Source organism: Mus caroli, unplaced genomic scaffold (assembly GCF_978045245.1).
Source record: "Mus caroli unplaced genomic scaffold, Mus_caroli_1 scaffold_18, whole genome shotgun sequence".
Taxonomy (NCBI): domain Eukaryota; kingdom Metazoa; phylum Chordata; class Mammalia; order Rodentia; family Muridae; genus Mus; species Mus caroli.
In genome coordinates, this window is record NW_028227273.1 from 48,203,131 (window position 1) to 48,223,470 (window position 20,340).

The 20,340-nt window shown below is 51.2% G+C and overlaps 2 protein-coding genes across 7 annotated transcripts in view; both read left to right on the plus strand.

Annotated features, from left to right (window-relative positions):
• The first annotated feature begins 8,482 nt into the window (after positions 1–8,482).
• Srf (serum response factor) lies at positions 8,483–17,754 on the plus strand. 2 transcript variants are annotated; one of them, XM_021149775.3, is made up of 7 exons: positions 8,483–9,370; positions 10,896–11,162; positions 12,933–13,194; positions 13,705–13,824; positions 14,685–14,876; positions 15,207–15,283; positions 15,419–17,754. In XM_021149775.3, the coding sequence occupies exons 1-7, from the start codon at positions 8,870–8,872 to the stop codon at positions 15,512–15,514; spliced, it is 1,515 nt and encodes a 504-aa protein (XP_021005434.1). In that variant the 5' UTR covers positions 8,483–8,869; the 3' UTR covers positions 15,515–17,754. The 2 variants fall into 2 exon arrangements, with proteins under 2 accessions (XP_021005434.1, XP_029327453.1); XM_029471593.2 differs by lacking the exon at positions 14,685–14,876.
• Positions 17,755–18,246: 492 nt separating this feature from the next.
• Cul9 (cullin 9) overlaps positions 18,247–20,340 on the plus strand; it is a 43,379-nt gene continuing 41,285 nt past the window's right edge. For 3 of the 5 annotated variants that reach the window (XR_015045979.1, XM_029471323.2, XM_029471326.2), the window contains exon 1: positions 18,359–18,885. Coding sequence is in view for 3 of the 5 variants with exons in the window: in XM_029471323.2 (XP_029327183.1) it covers positions 18,850–18,885 (36 nt within the window). In the remaining 2 variants the exon portion in view is untranslated. The other 2 variants (XM_085833197.1, XM_029471325.2) reach the window with 2 other exon arrangements.

Here is a 20,340-nt window from a genome sequence, read left to right on the forward strand (position 1 = left end):
CCCGTGTGACAGCCGCTTGCTTATTCTTTGCCACCCAAGCCAGGAGTGTCATAGGATGGTGGACATGGAGAACCAGAAAAGAGGCTAATGACATAGTCAGGCTCTGAGTCCCTTTGAAACTAGGAAGGCCGGGAGCCGGAGAAATGACTTAGCTGCTGAGAGCACTGGCTGCTCTTGCAGAGGTCCTGGGTTTCAGTTTCCAGGACCCACATAAGCAGGGAATTACAACTGACTATAACTCCAATTCAGGGAATCTAACACCCTCTTTTGGCGCCAGTGGGCCAAAAGCAGGCAACAGTCTCACACATGCATATGTGCAGGTAAAACAGGCTCACATATGAAATAAAAATCTCGAGAGAAAAAAAAACACTACAAAAAAAATGAGCTGGGACCTGGGCTGTGGTGGCACACGCCTTTGATCCCAACACTCGGGAGGCAGAGGCAGGCAGAGATCTGAGTTAGCAGTGGGTCTGCTCTACAGAGCTGTTTTGGACAGCTAGGCCTGTCAGACAGGGAAATCCTGTCTTGAACCCTCCACCCACCCAAGATGAGCTGGGAAATGTCTCATTGGTTAAGATCCCTTCTTTGTAGCTCTTGCAGAGGACCCAGGTTCAATTCACAGCACCCACGTGGCAGCTCACAGCCTTCCCTAACTCCGGTTCCAGAGTATTAGACCCTGCTCTCTTCTTCCTTCAGGTATTAGGCACAGATACATATACATTCAGGCCAAGCACCAATATCCATAAAATACATAAACCTTTAGTATAATTTATATTATAATTTTTTGATGATGGCTGCATAAAATACATGTATTATATATTAGGAAATATGTATTTATATATAACGTATAATTCTATATTTTATTTATTTTTATCTATATATTTCCTAATATGTATATATTAGGATTATTTACACACACATACATGTATATGTATTAGGAAAGTGCCTTAGGCTGGGCAGTGGTGGTGCACGCCTTTAATCCCAGCACTTGGGAGGCAGAGGCAGGCGGATTTCTGAATTCAAGGCCAGCCTGGTCTACAGAGTGACTTCTAGGACAGCCACAGCTACACAGAGAAACCCTGTCTCCAAAAACAAACAAACAAACAAACCAGGAAAGTGCCTTAGGAGGCAGAGGGTAGAAGATTGTGAGCTCCAGGACTGTCAAAACAAACCCAAACCACTCCGTTAATAGAGTCCTTTCCTGGCATGCGGGAAGCACCAATTTTGATCCCCAACCATAAATCAGGCATAGAGGTATATTCCTGTTAATCCCAAAATCTGGGAGGTAGGAGCAGGGGCATCGATGGCTCAACCATTAAGAATATACACACTGGCTACTCTTCCAGAGCACCCAGACTTGATTCTCAAGCATGCACTTGGCTGCTCACAAGAGTCTGCAGCTCCTATTGTAGGGGAGCTACCTACATGGGTACCAGGCATTATACATTTAGAACACAGACATCCACACTTGGAAAACACACATAAACAAAATCATAAAAATAATAAACGTCGTCTTTTTAATTCAAAACAAAACAAAAAAATGTTCAAGGTCATCTTCAGCTACACAAGAGAAGGTAGCCTGTGGTGGGCACCGTCTTACTCCCATCTTCACCTCGAGCTCCGATATTTTCTTCTTGATGTTCCTTCCTTGCTTCCCTCAGTTTGTTGGGACTGACTCGAAGATTACGTCTCTTCACCGGCTTTCCTATCTCTGAAGGGTACCAGTGTTAGGAGAGTCAACCATACTCAAAAAGAAAAAACACATCTAGTAATATTAGTTTGTGCGCGACTCAGGCATGGTCTGAGAATGGTCTTGAACTCGCTACAGAGCTAAGGTTAGTTGTTTTTTTGGTTTTTGTTTTGTTTTGTTTTGTTGGTTTTTTTTTTTTTTTTTTTTTGGTTTTTTGAGACAGGGTTTCTCTGTGTAGCCCTGGCTTGTCCTAGAACTCACTCTGTAGACCAGGCTGGCCTCAAACTCAGAAATCCGCCTGCCTCTGCCTCCCGAGTGCTGGGATTAAAGGCGTGCTCCACCACACCTGGCTAAGGTTAGTTTTAAAGTCCTGATCGCCCTGCCTTTACCTCCCAAGTGCTGGGATGACAGCATGTGCAACAATGGCCAATTCAAAAAAATTTTTTTCTAAATTTTTTTATTAGATATTTTCTTCATTTACATTTCAAATGCTATCCCAAAAGTCCCCTCCCCCCTACCAATTCAAAATCTTAACTCACCCTGCTTTTCTGTGCAGCCAGCATCAAAATCCATTTAACTCAGCTCTGCCCAGTTTCTTCAGTTTTGCTTAAATATAAGAGAAAAAAAAATTTTCATCCAAGTGTATTTCTCGTCATCAAAAACGCCCCATGGTCGGCACATACATAAAGTATAAGTCACTGCCTATTGTCCCAAACCTAGTCTAAAAGTAAGCGCTGTTGGTGTTTGTGGCCTGGCCTCCAGAGTTTTCCTTGGCCCCTTGTCTCATGATTTCCTGTCAGTTCCCTGTGGGACCTGCCATCACTGCTAAGAGCTTCTACCTCAGCATGAAGGAGGTTGTGACTTTGGGGGAGATTTGGGGAGGCATAGTCTCTGTTATATAGTTCCACTGTCTTAAAACGTACTATGTAGATCAGACTGGCCTCTAACTCACACAGACTCACTTCACCCCTTGCTCCTCTTCACCAAGTGCTGGGATTTAAAGGGCACTTTTAAATTTAATTTAATATTTTGTATATGGGTGTGTGGCCTGCTTGTATGTGTGTAGTGCCTTCAGAGGCCAGAACATGGCCTTGGTTCTCTCTGGATCAAAGAGCAGCGAGTGCTCTTAACTTATTTGCTTTCTCAGACTGGAGAGCTGCCTCAGCAGTCACTGACTACCCTTGCAGAGGACCTGGGTTCAATTCCCAGTACCCACATAGAAGCTCACAACTGTCTATAACACCAGGTCCAGAGGATCTCACACACACACACACACACACACACACACACACACACACACACGGGGGCAAAATACCAATGCACAGGAAATAAAAATGAGTCAAAATTGACTTGTAGTATTTTTAATTGTGTGTGTGGCATGTCTATGTCTGTGACTGTGCACCTGTGCATGCAGACTTGTGCAGAGGGTGTTAAATTCCTTATAGCTAGTTAGCCACCCAACATGGGTGCTGGGAACCACCGAACTCAGATCCTCTAGAAAGACCGAGAGCACTTTTAACCACTGAGTCCTTTCTAGTCTGTGATTGGCATTTAAATTAAAAAAAAAAAAAAAAAAAACAATTTTGTGTATGGGTGTTGTATCTGTCTGTGTACCATATGTGTGCCTGGTGCCTGAGGAGGCTGGAAGCAACCCCTAGCTCTCTCTTGGAACTGTGAGCCACCACGTGGAGCCAACTCCTGCATACTATGATGTGCATACTTGCACAGGAGAACACACGTGCACGCACACACATACAAATGTAATAATGTAATTTTTTTTTTCGAGACAGGGTTTCTCTGTGTAGCTCTGGTTGTCCTGGAACTCACTCTGTAGACCAGGCTGGCCTGGAACTCAGAAATCCACCTGCCTCTGCCTCCCAAGCGCTGGGATTAAAGGCGTGTGCCACCACTGCTCAACAATGTAATTTTTTAAACACAAAATAAATGTTACATTATCCAAACAAAACACATCTATGAATTTTTATTGTTAGTTCAGGGCCTCATGTACTCTAGGCTGGCCTCTAACTCATTATGTAGCCAAGGATAAGCTTGAATCTTTCCCCCTAATATTCCTGCTTCCGCCTCGGGAGCCCTGTGATTACAGGTATGTAGCACTGTGCCTGGTGTGTGTGGGGCTGGCTAGGCAAGTACTCTGTACACCTTGCTACATCTCCCACACCGATGAATCCATTTCCAAAGATGTTTTCTATGTGCCTGGGCGTTATGTCTGCATGTATGTTGGTGGACCACATGTGTCCCTGATGCCTCCAGAGACCAGAAGAGTGTATGCCCTGTAAGTGGTTGTGGCAGATGGCTGTGAGCTGGCACACGGGTGCTAAGAACCAAACCCAGGTCCTCTCCACGAGCAGCCGGTGCTCTGGATCACTGAGCCATCTCTCCAACCAATGGTTCCAATTTTGATTCTATATCAGCAATGGCTTTGGCTCCTGAACCTGCAGTCGTCCGGCATTGTGTGGACCTGAGTCTCCAGCTCCTTTCCTATAGTGACAGGAATTAGTGTGAACAAAGTCATCCTAAGAAGGCTTGTGGCACAACCCAGTACACCAGAAGAAAGCAGCACCTTGGATGGAAGGCTGGGGACAGGATAGTGTCACCCCAGATTCCTCCCATGGTAGGTAAGGCATAGACCTGCCTCACCGTACAGGACTCCAAATTCTTGGGAAGCCGGGTGGGATGAAACCACAGGGCTGTGGATTTCAGATCGGGCTGCTTAGACACCCCCTGCCCCATCCCAGCCCAGCTCTATCTGTGCCCCTTGAACCCTTCCCGAACCTGCTCGTGTTATCAGACCCAGTCTGCCTCTTACACTAATGCATTTCCTGTGTGTAAGTACCTGCGCTGCAGGTTAGTGGGGAAGAAACTCCTGGGAAATGGGGGTGAGGAGCGATCCTAGCTCCTATTTTCAGAGACTTAGTGACTAAACCTACATTCTATGTGTTGGTACAGGTATGCTCATACTATATTACAAATCTCTTGGTATTCCTCACACCCTCTGGACCGTGACTCATATAGTAAATAGTGCAGTGGACATTGTTACCCAGCACAGACACAAAGCAGATGAAATCAATTTTCCACCGTCTTGTCCTATAAAATGGTAACTTATATATGGCTCGGCTTATATATAATGCAAACGGAACTGGTTGGTGGTTTTTTTTTTTTTTTTTTTTTTGGTTTTTCGAGACAGGGTTTCTCTGTATAGCCCTGGCTGTCCTGGAACTCACTTTGTAGACCAGGCTGGCCTCAAACTCAGAAATCCGCCTGCCTCTGCCTCCCGAGTGCTGGGATTAAAGGCGTGCGCCACCACGCCCAGCTGGTTGGTGGTTTTTAGTTTTTGTTGAGTGTGTGTGTCTTGAGAAAGGGTCTCACTATGTAGTCCTGTAGTCCTGGCTGGCCTGGAACTCACAGACAATTGGTGTGCCTCCACCTCCTGAGTGCTGAGGTTACAGCCATATTCCACCACGCGCAGCTCAAATGGAAGTTTTGTGTGACAATACTAAAACTGGGTGCGGTGGCTCCAGCCCTTTGGAGTACACGTTCAAAGTCTTCCTCAGCTACACAGTGAATTCAGTGCCAGCCTGTGATCATCGAGACTTTGATACTGGATACTTTGTGTTTTGTTCTTGGCTGCACGGGTAAGTGCGGCAGCCACAGGATAGCCTTGACTGTCATTCCTCAGAGTCTGTCCCTTTCTTTCTTTCTTTCTTTCTTTCTTTCTTTCTTTCTTTCTTTCTTTCTTTCTTTCTTTCTTTCTTTCTTTCTTCCTTCCTTCCTTCCTTCCTTCCTTCCTTCCTTCCTTCCTTCCTTCCTTTCTTTCTTTCTTTCTTTCTTTCTTTCTTTCTTTCTTTCTTTCTTTCTTTCTTTCTTTCTTTCTTGGTTTTTCAACACAGGGTTTCTCTGTATAGCCCTGGCTGTCCTGGCACTCACTCTGTAGACCAGACTGGCCTTGAACTCAAGAGATTTGCCTACTTCTGCACCCAGAGTACTGGAACTAAAGGTGTGCCTGGCCAGTTTGCTTTTTAAATTTTTATTTATTTATTTATTTATTTATTTATTTATCTATTTATCAAGACAGGGTTTCTCTGTGTAGCCTTGGATGTCCTGGAACTCACTCTGTAGACCAGGCTGGCCTGGAACTCAGAAATCCGCCTGCCTCTGCCTCCCAAGTGCTGGGATTAAAGGCGTGTGCCACAACTACCCAGCTGCCAGTTTGCTTTTATTTAATTTTTTTGAATTTTACTTCGTGTCTGTGTGTGGGAACACATGCACTACAGTGTGTGTATATACAGAGGACAGCTTTGAGAGCTGGGTCTTTTCTTCCACCATGTTGGTCGCAGGTTGAACTCAGTAATCAGGCTTGGCAGTAAGTGCCTTCCCCTACTGAGTCATGTCACTAGCTCGGTCTTAGATTGTTATGACACGGTCTCTCACTCAAATGGAGACTGCCACGTAGAGGTACCCTGAGTGACTGGGCCCCCAGCTGTCTGTTTCCTCCTAGCACTGAAACAGATGCAAGTGCCACCAAAGCTGGCTTTTTTTTTTTTAACATGAGTTCTGGGGTTTGAACCCAGATCTTTTAAGTTTTTGGCTCAATCCTTAATTGTGTGTGTGTGTGTATGCTCGTGCACACACACGTATTACTTATTATATTACTAAGGCTAGCTGTTGGACCCATGGTCATTCTTCTCTCTTCCTGGGTGTTGCAAGAATGAGCCACCCCATCTAGCTAGCTTATTCGTTGCTAGCTAGTACAACAGAACGAACCAATCGCTTTCTCCTCACAACACTTAAAGGAAACCTACTTCAGTAAACACACCAGGATGTTCGTGACTTGCCACATGTAGCCCCAATTACCTAGCCACAGGCCACTGCTGTGGCTTCCTCTACTCTTTGCCCCTTTAAATCTGGACTCAGAACTTGATGGATGGGCACTGTCTCAGGGTGTCTACTGCTAGGATGAAACATCATGACCAAAGAGCAAGTTGGGGAGGAAAGGGTTTATTCAGCTTACACTTCCACATTGCTGTTCATCACAGAAGGAAGTCAGGATAAGAAACAAACAGGACAGCAACCTGGAGGCAGGAGCTGATGCAGAGGCCATGGAGGGGTGCTGCTTACTGGAAAGCTCATGGCTTGCTCAGCCTGCTTTCTTTTAGAACCCAGGACTACCAGCTCAAGGATGGCACCACCCACAATGGGCTGGGCCCACCCCCATTTTGCACAGCTGGATCTCGGTGGAGGCATTTCCTCAACTGAGGCTCCTTCCTCTCTGATGACTCTAGCTGTGTCAAGTTGATGCCAAACCACCAAACCAGCCAGTACAGGTACCAACACCAGAGAATGGACCAGGTCACTTGTTTGTCTGTGTGAAGATGTCAGATCACCTGGAACTGGAGTTAAAGACAGCTGTGAGCCACCATGTGGTTGCAGAGAATTGAACCCAGGACCTCTGGAAGAGCAGCCAGTGCTCTTAACCGCTGAGCCATCTCTTCAGCTCCCAATGTTTGTATGATTTTCTTTTTGACTGGTTTTGCTATGTAGTCCTGGCTGGCTTGGCACTCACTATGTAGGTCAGGTTGTCTTTTGAACTCCACGCAATCCTCCTGCCTCAACCTCAGGAACAGCTAGAATTAAGTGTATGCATCACACTGTCCGGCCAGATTTAAATAGTTTCAGTAACATAGAAGTCCAAGATATTTTCTCTAGCTTGGAGCAAAGTCTCTCAGACCCTTAACCTGGGCTTTGTAACACCCACGTTTTAACCTTTCTATCTTTTTTATTTATTTTTTTCTTTTTTTTTTTTTTTTTTTTTTATTTTTTTAAAGATTTATTTATTTATTATATGTGAGTACACTGTAGCTGTCTTCAGACACTCCAGAAGAGGGCGCCAGATCTCGTTGCGGATGGTTGTGAGCCACCATGTGGTTGCTGGGATTTGAACTCTGGACCTTCGGAAGAGCAGTCGGGTGTTCTTACCCACTGAGCCATCTCTCCAGCCCCTATTTATTTTTTTCTTTTTAATACTCCTATGGACCTGTAATGTCGATCACTCTCTTGCTTAAATTTTCTATCCCACTGTACTTTCAGGTCTGTGCTTTAGCCTCGAGACCACCCCCCACCCCGCTTTTAGCACAGCCGGCAGCTGGAAGTCTTCACTGATCTCTCACTCTCCGCCCTGCCCCCATCATGGATGGGAGGATGTCTCTGTGCCTCCTCCAGATGTGTTTCTGCCAAAGATACCCCTCCACCCCCAGTGTAAAGGATGATGAATGATGTGACCTCGCAGCCAGACTTGTGGGAAAGTGTTGATCCTTTGAAAAGAGAGGGAAAGGCAAGAGTGTGCGACAGAGCCGCTGGGCTAGCGGAGTCGAAAGACTCAGGAAGTGGTGGGAGAAGCGCTCCAATCTATCCCTGCCCTCCTTTGCTGGAATTAGGAAGTCTTCCTCATTTATTTCAAACCCCAATCCATTCAGGGGTTCCCTCTTCTGCCCTCCAGTCCTCTCCCAGGCTTCCTTCCTCTAGGATAGTTTCAACACTCCACTACTCTCCAACCCAGGGGGGCGGAGCTGGCTCAGCTCCACTGTTCCTTTAAGGAGTTGGCTCCTCCCCCCCACGGAATCGCTGTCTGACGCGGGGATGACAGCAGCGAGTTCGGTATGTCTATGCAAATAAGTGTTCCCTTCGGGCCAATGGGGAGCCTAGGTGCCGGAAGCGCGGACCAATGGGGCGGGGGCGCTGGGGCTCGCCATATAAGGAGCGGCCTCGCCATAAAAGGAAACATTGTATCTCTTTATATGGGGGGGGGAAGGGTTGGGGGATACCTCCGCAGCCAGCGCGTGGTCCCGGCCCCCTCCACCCGCGGTCTCGGCCGCGGCCAGCAGCCCCTGCCCCGCGGGGGACGCTGACGGCCGCAGGGCGCGCCTCCCCGGCACACGGACAGGGGGCGCTGCGCGCGGCCTGGGGCAACCCCGGCCATAGGGGCAGGAAAGTGAGGGCCCAGGTCGACCCGGGCGTGCAGGGGCCCCGGGCTCGCAGCGGCGGCCGCGGCAGCAAGAGCGGCTTTAGCAACAGCGCGAGTGCCGGGTGGAACCGAGAAGCCGATGGCGGCCGCGGCCCCGATTCCTCGCTGACTTGCCCGTCCGCCCTCCTGCACTGAGCGCCATGTTACCGAGCCAAGCTGGGGCCGCGGCGGCTCTGGGCCGGGGCTCGGCCCTGGGGGGCAACCTGAACCGGACCCCGACGGGGCGGCCGGGCGGCGGCGGCGGGACTCGCGGGGCGAACGGGGGCCGGGTCCCCGGGAACGGCGCGGGGCTCGGCCAGAGTCGTCTGGAGCGGGAGGCTGCAGCGGCAGCGGCGCCCACCGCCGGGGCCCTCTACAGCGGCAGCGAGGGCGACTCTGAGTCCGGCGAGGAGGAGGAGCTGGGCGCCGAGCGGCGCGGCCTCAAGCGGAGTCTGAGCGAGATGGAGCTCGGCGTGGTGGTCGGTGGGCCTGAGGCGGCGGCGGCGGCCGCTGGGGGCTACGGGCCGGTGAGCGGCGCGGTGAGCGGGGCCAAGCCGGGGAAGAAGACCCGGGGCCGCGTGAAGATCAAGATGGAGTTCATCGACAACAAGCTGCGGCGCTACACGACCTTCAGCAAGAGGAAGACGGGCATCATGAAGAAGGTACCGGAGCCGGAGGTTGGCGCGCCCCGGGGGGAACCGGAGGGTGGGTGCGCTCTAAGGTAGCCCGGGAGCGAGACAGAGCCGAGGCGGAGGTGAGAGGCGGGCTACTCCGCAGGAGGTGTGTGGGAGGGGATGGTTGTACCCTGGCCGGGCGAAAGGGGAGGGGCCGCCGGGGAAATTTGGGGAGAGGGGAGATGCAGCGAACGTCCGGAATCCAGGGCGAAGGCGCCGAGGTGGGAGTGACCAGCGCGCGGGAGACACAGGGTCCTGGAGGAGTGCAGGATAACCAGACGCGGGGATCCGCAGATCCACTGTGTCCTGGTGTGCGCGAAGGGCGGTGGGAAAGGGAGCAGAAGGTTTGGAGATGAGGAGGCAGGAGTTGGATGACAGCTGCAGCGAGAGAGCTTGAGTGGGAGGAAAGGTGGGCATCGCTCGAGTTGTGTGGGCTTTGAAGGGCAGGCAGGGTTAGGAACCAGGTGAGGAAGCTAGGCGGGAGAAACTGCTGCTGCCTTGAGGAACAGCGAGCTGGGACCAAGTCCCGCCCTGCCCATGTGTCTTCCGTAGCTTTCTGTGGAAATCTCATGCTGCCCCGGGGCTGGCTGCAGAATCGCCGGCCTTTGGGACAGGTAGGGTTTCTAGCTCTAGAGCAAATCAAGAGTATGGAATGTTGGGGGAAAGTCAGGAAGATTAGTAGAGGTATCATTTGCCAGATGGTATCCTATCAAAAGTGGCAAGGATGGGAGTCGTCTTGCAGTCTAGGACAAACTGTAAGGGATGGAAGCAGAGGGACTGGGAAACCACCTACAACCTGGGTGGGGACCAGTGTTGTTATCTTGTAGACGATGCATCTGCTTCCAAGGTGGATTCAGTATTTTAGCTGGGCTCTCATAGCAGAATATCTATTGCAGATGTAGCTCTCATCGTTCGTTTTGGGTACTCTCTTATCAGTAACCCTTGATCATCATGGAGAAGGTTTTGGGGAAAGGTAGAAAGTACCTTTCCTCCTCCTGTCCCAAGGCGAAAGAAAAGGGCGGTATAGTATACTGTATAGTATTACAGGGCAAAAGAAGTTAGGCTGTGGCAACAGGTTAGAGCCTGTGCAGTTTTCTGGCAGGGAACATGGGCAGTTTGGCAGTTAGGTGGCTGTTACCACAAATGTGATGTGAGTTCTAGTGTGGTAGGGACCTCACTGTCCCTATGACAGTAAGGAGGAATCGACACCAGACAGTGTTAGTTAGGGGATAGCTAACTGTGGCTTTGCATGTCCACCTTGAGATTATATTCGCAATCTCAGCCGGAAGCTGTTCCTGTTTGCTTGGGGTACCTGCAGGCAGTGGGACTGCTTCTTAAAGGACATACGTAGTTTTTCTGCTTCCAGCTCACCTTGAGCTATCTAGATAGGACCCTGCTACAGTCCCTAGAGAGATAGATGAAGGTCACCCTAGGAGTCACCATATAATTTTTCCCCAGGGAAGTTGAGAGGAAAATTGTTGCTGACCTGCCCATCTCCCTCCCAACTCCCCAGGCCTATGAGCTGTCCACGCTGACAGGGACACAGGTGCTGTTGCTGGTGGCCAGTGAGACAGGCCATGTGTATACCTTTGCCACCCGCAAACTGCAGCCCATGATCACCAGTGAGACCGGCAAGGCGCTGATTCAGACCTGCCTCAACTCGCCAGACTCTCCGCCCCGCTCAGACCCCACCACAGACCAGAGAATGAGTGCCACGGGCTTTGAAGAGCCAGATCTCACCTACCAGGTGTCGGAATCTGACAGCAGTGGGGAAACCAAGGTGTGTTTTGGGGGTCACCTATGTGGGGGGGGCGGGGGGGGGAGAAATCCCTGTCCTTTCTCGGACTAGCACAGGTACATAGAAGCTCTTAGTGATGAAGAGTGGGGCCAGGTTAGTGTTCTTTATCCTAGGAGACAGGTGTCCATCCTCCATTCCTGACAGGAGGCCGTCCCCCAGATAAGCGGGCGGCCTCCGTGCCCATATAAGGCCGGTTCGGGCTCCACGCCGGCCTCCCGCCCGCAGCCCGCCTGCCTGGCAAGGCTTTTGCATTCCTCCCGCCAGCTGTCTCCCCGCTGGGGGCGGGGGTGTAGTTTGGCCCTGCCCTTCTGGCAGGCTGGGAATAGGAAGGGAGCTCTCTGGGTCCGGGGTCCTGAGAACCCACTACTGTTGCCAAGCAGGCAGTCAGATTGGGCAGGAGACTGCCTTAGTAGTGAACCTTATACCGGGTGTTTAGGATACCCAGACCTGGGCTGTTTAGGATGAGCATTGGCTTGCTACTAAGGATGCCAGCTCTAGTTACGCCTCCCCCTTCTTATTCCTGGTAAGGAGAGGGGCGGGTCTTCCTGCTTGCTTTTTGTAGAGCTCCGCCTTTAGGGTGCTTAACAACTGGCCAATGGGAGGAAGAGGCTCTGTTTGCCTTAGCAACGCCTTTACCAATCAACGGTCTTGGGGACAGTTGCTTAGCAAACATCCCGGTCTGACCCACCCCTGCTTTTTGAATCCTCTGCCTGAAGTCAGGATCTAGGCCTGGTAGCTTGGTTCTCAAGGCCTGGCTTCTTCCTCACTCCCCTTAAGAACATAGGCCCTCGTTGGAGAGTCAGTACTCCAGGTTCCTCCTTTCGTTAGTTAGTTACCTGTTAGCTGCAGTCATGTCCAGGCGTGTGTAGGCCTCATTTCTATGCACATGGGTAAGTCCCTTGGTCGTTGATCTTTGGCTAAAGAGCTTTCCTGTCAAACCTTCATGAGCCCTCTCTAGCTTTATGTTCTTTGAGAGTCTCAGTCCCCGCTTCAGTGCCTGGCAGTTCCAAGCTGTAAGAATCCTTTTAAAGAGAACATAATAAGACCAACACTCTGATTTGCTGAAGAGGAAATTAAGGGGCATAAAAGGGGTCGCCCAGACAGTGACGCAGAGCTGGGGACAGTCCGGGTGCGCTCTGTGCAGTTCACTGGGGCGGCGTGTGCTGGAGGTTTCCTTCTGAGAGCTGCAGACGTCTGTTTTGAATCTTGCTTTTAGTCATCTGCTCCTCCCTAAGTGGTTTTAAGAATGCTAGCCTGTTTACTCGTCTTAACAACCTCTGAGTTAAGTAGTTGTAGTTTTTGTTTGGTTTGTAGCATTCATTTTATTATTTTGAGAACAGTCTCTCTCTGTAGGCCTGGCTATCCTGGACTTACTCTGTAGACCAGCCTGACTTGCAGTTCACTGAGATCCCCCTGCCTCTGTCTTCTGGGTGCTGGGATTACAGGCACGGGCCATCACATCTGCCCTTATGTTTTTAATTTGTAAATTTTGAGACAGGGTCTTACTTACTATATAGTATAGACTAAGCTAGCCTTGAGCTCATGGCAGTCCTTCTGCCTCAGCCTCCCAAGTGCTAGGATTCCAAGCCTTGCCACTATGCCCAGGAACAGCTTCATGTCTTGCATGGTGCTGTTGATCTAAGGTTTTAACTGAAGTACGGGTTTGAACTTGAATTCTCAGTTCACACAAAGCTACTGCAGGGGTGAGGTCCCTGTTAGAAGCTCACTGCTCCATCTTTACTCTGTGTATAGGACACACTGAAGCCAGCATTCACAGTCACCAACCTGCCGGGTACCACCTCCACAATCCAGACAGCACCCAGCACCTCTACCACCATGCAAGTCAGCAGCGGCCCCTCCTTCCCCATCACCAACTACCTGGCACCAGTGTCTGCTAGTGTCAGCCCCAGCGCTGTCAGCAGTGCCAACGGGACTGTGCTCAAGAGTACAGGCAGCGGCCCTGTCTCCTCTGGGGGCCTTATGCAGCTGCCTACCAGCTTCACCCTCATGCCTGGTGAGTCACAAGGGGCAGGGAGAGGTTTGTTCTCTCTGGGACAAATTGAGGGTGTTGAGTGATTTTAGGACTGGTTCCAGGAGGACCTCTTTCTTTGACAAGGAGGGTAAAATGGGTTAGAGCCAAAGAGAATCATCTCGCCTCCCTTTGGAAGACAATCTCTGCCCAGTGAGATCCCTGTTGGTGGTGTTTTAAGTTTCATTTCCACACTGGTGTTGTCTGATCAGCTTGCCCTTGCACCTCCACTGCTGTGGGGATGGCTCTCCCCCTCGTCTGTTGTGACTGGGGAAAGATTATGGCCTTGATAGATTAAGGCTAGCTCCTGGTCAGCTGAAGATGGAGCAGAGCTTGGGACAGGAGGAAGAGGGGAGTCACTTCATTCAGAGCATGTAGGACTTCTTCAGGTCCCAGGGGAGCCAGGGCATGGGGCCCTGGGAATACAGTAGTCCAGCATGTTTGAAGGTGGCAGCTGCATAGGCTGGAACCCAAGTAAAACACTGTGTCTTATAGGTGGGGCAGTGGCCCAGCAGGTCCCCGTGCAGGCCATTCATGTGCACCAGGCCCCACAGCAAGCGTCTCCCTCTCGTGACAGCAGCACAGACCTCACGCAGACCTCCTCCAGCGGGACAGGTATAACTCTTTGCTACTCTCCTCCCCAGTCCCCAATGCCCTGCCTTCCCACAGGAAGCCTAGAAGTAGGGACTTAGCGGCATGTCTCTCCCATGCCCAGGACCCCAGGGAATTCACTAAGTAGAGCCTGGGACTTTTTCCTCTCATCCTTAGAGGAGACCTAGGTAAGTACGCTAAGGTTTGAGCCCTGCTCTGCAGTGGGGAATCAAGAGATAAGGAACCATTGAAAAATTATCTGCTCAGTAACCAGGGAGGGCCGAGAGCAGTTATCATCAGATGAGACATTCTAGGTCTAGCTGTAGGTCTCTAGTTCCTTTCCGCTGCTGTTGGTCTTTTCAAGAATTAGAGTGAGCTCTCACATGTAAGTTACTGGCGTTCCAGCCTTATTTATTACACATTAGCTGAGTCCCTTCTGGTTTAGGGACTGGAGTGCCTGGGAACTGGGGGACAAGCAAGAGTCTCCCGTGAGTGAGAGTCTGCACACTAGTAAGTCCCTACAGTGACGTCTGGGACGCACGCGCCTGTCTGGAGGATGGACCTCTCAGGTGTAAGTTTAGGACAAACGCGCAATGGAGTTTCCTAAGAAACCGTCTTGACTTTCCTGGGAGGAGGTCATGGTTGCGATCGTAGGGTCTGGGAACAGAGACTTTGATGGACGCACAATCCCACAGTAGAACAGTGGGCTGTTGAGCTCAGAGGAAAAAGTTAGACTTTATTGTTGTTGACAGGAAGCAGAGAAACAAGCTTTTGAAAAACTCGAGCTGTAGGACATGGTACAAAGGCCCTGAAGGTTGGACCCTGGGGCAGGAGGAGAGATAGCAGGAGGGGTCAGCTCCCTGATGTGTGTCTGTGTTTTCCAGTGACGTTGCCCGCCACCATCATGACGTCGTCTGTACCCACAACTGTGGGTGGCCACATGATGTACCCTAGTCCCCATGCAGTGATGTATGCCCCCACCTCAGGCCTGGCTGATGGCAGCCTCACCGTGCTCAATGCCTTCTCTCAGGCACCATCCACCATGCAGGTGTCCCACAGCCAGGTCCAGGAGCCAGGTGAGGGAAGGGCAGGGCTGAAGCAAGGACCATTTATCTCTCCCTTCCACAGGCTCCAGCGCCAACATGCACCCTCACTCCACCCCCTCTCCCAATGCCCACACATACTCCTGCACAATTGCAAGGATCTCACACTCAGTGGACACTCTTGCGCATGTAAACCCTCACACCACAGGCACCCTCATGCTGTGCGTGAGACAGACGCTATGGGGCACACACCCTTGGGCACGTGTCTGAGGCTTCCCAGACACTTGTGAATATCATGCTCCTCCAGTATCTAGGGCTCCTCTTGAGCGAGTGAGTGAGCATCTCCCATGCTTTCCGATGCAGGTGGTGTCCCTCAGGTGTTCCTGACAGCACCGTCTGGGACCGTGCAGATCCCTGTCTCTGCAGTTCAGCTTCACCAGGTAAGGTGGACTCTGACCTGGCCCACTCAGCCAGTCTCCCCTGGGCAAGTTTCTACTTATGCTGTGCTAGAACGGCAGGCCAGCAGGAGGCGCCCGAGCCGACCCTCCTGTCCTCACACGCCTCCCTCCTTACAGATGGCTGTGATAGGGCAGCAAGCTGGGAGCAGCAGCAACCTCACTGAGCTACAGGTGGTGAACCTGGACGCCACCCACAGCACCAAGAGTGAATGATCCGCCCGCCACCCTGGACAGACGGCCCAAGGGACGGCACCACTTATTTATTGTTGCCTTTTCACGGTTTCTTTACACACACACTGACTGGCCGAAGGAGGGAGGCGGGAGAAGGAGCGGGCAGCCACAGGACTATGCCCTCTCACTCCAGCCAAAGAAATGGGCCTGCCTGCCCTCCCCAGCTGCCCTCCTTCCTGCTCTGCCTGTCATGCTGTTGATGGTGCAGCTCTCCTCCCTCCTCAGACCCCCTGCCAGCCTGGCTCAATTTGCTATGAGTATTAGCTGACCCGATGGGACTGTGCCACCTTCCCACTCACAGGCCTTCTGTGGGACTGGGCACAGTGTTCCCATCCGAGGAAACATTTGGGGCCCTCTCTCCAGCCTCTTTGGCGACCTCTGGTTAGCTCTGTGTCTGTCACGGTCAGGGTCAAAAGAGCCGGCCCCTGCCCCTCAGGGAGCCAGCTGGGAGAGATATGGGGGCTTGTACCCTCAGCCAACGCCCTCTGCCCCTTTCAGCTCCTGAAGCAGCTGGGCCTGTGCACCGGGCAGGTTACTGGGGCCGCCTGCCCTGCCTTGCCTCTGTTCCCGCGGACCTGCAGGGGCTCCTGGGTTGGAGGGAACCACTGTTAGCGGTCTCTTCCTCCCCTTGGTCTTCCCCCTTCTCCCAGCTGCTTTACTTAAGAGTTGATTTTGAACTTTTTATTTGAGGAGATGACGTGAAAACAAATCTATAAATATATATTTTTAAAATATTTAACTTTTTTTTAATGGCGTTTTTCTCATCCCCCTCCCTGCCCAAACTCCTCTTGGGGAAGCTCTTGGGCTCCCTAGAACTGTCTGGGCCCCTGGGGACAGCCACCCCATGAACTTGGGGTCCACCAGTGTGTATGTGTGGGAGATTCTGGGATTGCTCCACATCCTGGGTTCTTTCCAAGAGAAAGGTGGGGGAGGGGCCCTCAGGCCAAGCCACAGAAGGGGGATGGGGAGGTCCCACAGTTCTAGGCCTCTTTTGCCCTCTAGGGTTGTTGCTAGGAAAAGGGAAGATGGAGACCAAATGTGGGGGTGGGGTGGGAGGGGTCAAGGAGAGGAGATCGATGTCCTTTGTGCCACAGTATGGTCGTTGCAGCCTGTGCTCCCCCAGGCTTGCAGATACCTGGGGCCCAAGGTGCAGTGGGCAGGATGGAGTTCGGGAGGTAGGGAGATACAGGAATGGGGGTCAGAGGTAAAAGCAGCTCTTGGGCTGAGTGCAGCAATGGGGGGCCAGAGGTGGGCAGCTCTCCCAGGGAGTGAGCAGCTACTGTAACTTTTTTAAATTAAGACAAAAAGCCTTGAAGAAAATGACTTTATTTTTCTAAGCGTAACCTCAGTATTTATGTAATTCGTACAGGGCCAGGCCCCATCCCTTAGAATCCCTTTGGGGACCTTGAGGGTGGGCTAGCATAGGGGAGGGTGTTTTACCCAGTGTCAGAGCCAGCCTAAACCACCTGTATCCATTAAAGGAGCTTTTTCGGGAGGCAGTTGGGATGGGGTGTCACTAACCCCTTGCTGCTGCCTTCAGTAGGAACAAGCCTACTTCTGTGGTTAGGTGAAGGGGTAGGGAAGGTTTTATGCACAGCCTACGTTTCATGGGGATGATCTGCTGACGTTTGAGAGCCCCCTGAACCTCTAATCCCCATTGCTGTCTTCCCCAGCTGTGATGCCACCTTTCTGGCCTTTCTCCTGGAAATAGCTGGGGCGTTTGGGTGGCTTTCAAGACTGGGGCATGGTAAACCAGGGGTCAGAGTTGGGGAGCTTGGGACTCAGGTCTGTAACTGCCCAGCCCCCTTCTCTGCTCCTGTTTCACTCCTCTGCCGCCCACTCATGGCCCCTCCCCCAACACCGGAGGTGTTGATTCCTCCTCACAAAAGATAGAGCCTGGGCAAGTGATTCAGGCGAAGTGCTTACCAACGTGTGCTGTGTGATTGTGGCCTTGGGAGAACCTGTTTGTCAGGCAGGACTGAGGTGGTATTTCTATGTGCAGCAACCCTTGGTGTATCCCTAATTAAGTGGCTCTAGGGGTGTGTGTGCGCGCCTGTGTCCGAGTGAATACGTGTGTGAATGTGGAGTGCGTGTGGTATATCCGTGGTTTCTACTTCTCCTGGGATGTTGACCCAGGTATAGTGGACATGGTCACATCTTCTGTACAGAGCTTTCTTTTGTATTAAAAAAAAATACTCTTTCAATAAATGTATCATTTTTGTGCACAGACTGGGGTCTTTGGCTGTGTCTTTGGGATCATTTTAGCATCGGGAGGGAGGAAGGAGCACAATCCCTTAAAGTCTGTCCCAAGCTGCTGTGTGCTTTGGACTGTTCAATCCTACATGATTGAAGAGATCTGGTCGAGGATTTAATGCACAGTTTTGTCAGCAGCTCAGGGAAGGTCAGGGGTTTTACTTAAAAGTCAAAAGTGGCCCAATGATCTAAAATACCGCAGGGTTTGGGCAGCGCTGGGAAACAACAACAACACACACACAAGTCCGGTGATGGGAGTATGGGTTAACTAATGCGGAGATGATTGCTGTGGTGGGTGGGAGAGGAAGGTGGACCATGTGGAGCGCAGGATGCTTCACACCGGACTACCTGGGAAGGACACTGGTTGCTGACTCCCTCGGCTAATACGCATGCTCCACTCACGCGCCGCTTTGCCACGCTCGCAGTGGGCCACCGTAGGACCCGTAGTCGCCCGGGCCGTGCGTGCGCCCGGCGTGTGACCCGGAAAGGAGCTGTGGAGGAGGCGGGCCCAGTTGCGGGACCCGCTGCTGGGTGACAGCGAGGGTCCAGCCGGGCGGGCGGTGAGAGGTGAGAAGAGAGCTCTGCGCCGAGCCATCCCTTCTTTTCCCAACCCCCTCCAAGTCCCTCATCCCTTCCTCTCGGACTGGAGGGAGAAGTCGGGGAAGCAGGTCCTGTCAGCTCGCGACCGCGCCCCGCCATGCTCACCCCGCGCCGCCCCCCTCCCCCAGGCCATTCCCCGCTTGGTGTTGGGCGGACTCCTCCGCCGCCTCTCTGGAGTCTAGCTTGGACGCGATCGTGCTGCTTTCTGTTCTCAGTCCCGGCAGTCAGGCGTCTCCTTCACGCCCCTATTTAGAGCTTCTGGTTTAGGCCCTCCCTATGCCATCCCTGCCCCCCAAGCCTAGAAGATGGTTTGGCTTGGCCCCATGTTTTGTCAACAGCTATAAGAGCATCAATGGTTATCGCCTAGCCTTCCTTCCATGCTAAGTGAATCCCATCCACACAGAAGTTCACATCTTATGTGACTCCTCCTTTCTTCTGCTTGTCTCCTGTTCGTGCACCCTGACATGACTCCTGCCTGGATAACCGGTTCTTTTATCCAGGTAAATTGCACTGTTTCAAATCACACATACCTTTCCCTAATCGTTTTATTTTCATTAATATTCTGCTTTAATAACCTTTCTTATCTGATGCCTGCAACCTACTGTCCCCATCTAAGAATAGATTATGTTGTAATACATTTTTTACTGAGCAGTTCTGTGCTAACGAATGTTCAGTTTTGTTTCTGTTTTAAAGATTCATTTATTTTATTTATATGAGTGTCTTCAGACACATCAGAAGAAGGCATCGGATCCCATTACAGATGGTTGTGAGCCGCCATGTGGTTGCTGGGAATTGAACTCAGGACCTCTGGAAGAGCAGACAGTGCTCTTAACCACTGAGCCATCTCTCCAGCCCTTAAAGACAATCTTACTGTGTAGTTTGGGCTTAGCCAGGAACTTTCTTTGCGTAGTCCAGCCTAACCTTGGAATTTGTGATTCTTTTGCCTCAGTCTCCTGAGTATCAAGATTATAGGCACACCAGGCTTAAATTCATAGCCTTTAGAAAGGAGATTTATGGAACTGGGGATGTAGCTCAGTTGGTGGAGTGTTTGCCTAGTACCCAGGAAGCACTGGGTTCAATCCCCAGTGCCCATGTAATGCTGAAACCCATGTCTAACCCGACTTCCAGGGGATCTGATGCCTTCCCTGGCCTCCAAGGGCACCAGGCAAGCAAGTGCTGTACAGATGAATGCACAAACAAGATTCATACACACAGATTTATTCATTTATTTGCTTTTTCTGAGACAGGGTTTCTCTGTGTAGCCCTAGCTGTCCTGGAACTCACTCTGTAGACCAGGCTGGCCTTGATCTCAGAAATCCGCCTGCCTCTGCCTCCCAAGTGCTGGGATTAAAGGTGTGCGCCACCACTGCCCGGCCATATATTTTATTTTTAAATAAATTAAAAAGTATTTATTTTGTGTGCATGAGTGTTTTGCCTGTATGAATGTGCAGTGTGCCCTTGGAGGTCAGAAGAGGGTGGTAGACTCTTGGGATTGGAGTTATTGATGGCCTTGAGCTGCCCTGTGGGTGCTAGGCACTGACCCTTGGTTATTTTGTAGAGCGGCAAATGCTCTTCACCCCTGCTCATCTCTTTAGTGCCCACCTCCCCTGCAGTGACATTTCTGAGAATTCTGGCATTTGGGTTTCTTTTAAAAACCAGAACTATATTATGAGAATGTGTTTTTGTTGTAGCCCAGGTGTGGGCTGCGGGGCTGCTTCGGACTGTCTGCAGCTGCTGACTGTGATTTATCTCGTGCTGTAGCAGAGGCCTGCCTCTGCCAGCTTCAGACAATTTCTGTGACTGTGTGTGGAGTGCGTGAGTGCTAGGCTCCTGAAAGGTACCTGGAGTGGTTGTTGGCCATTAAGGAGGTTGGTTGTGGTTTGTTAGTAGCCCGAGGTCAAAAAAGAAACAAAAGGAAAGAAATCAGACTCAAGGATTTCTTTCCTGTCTGTCCT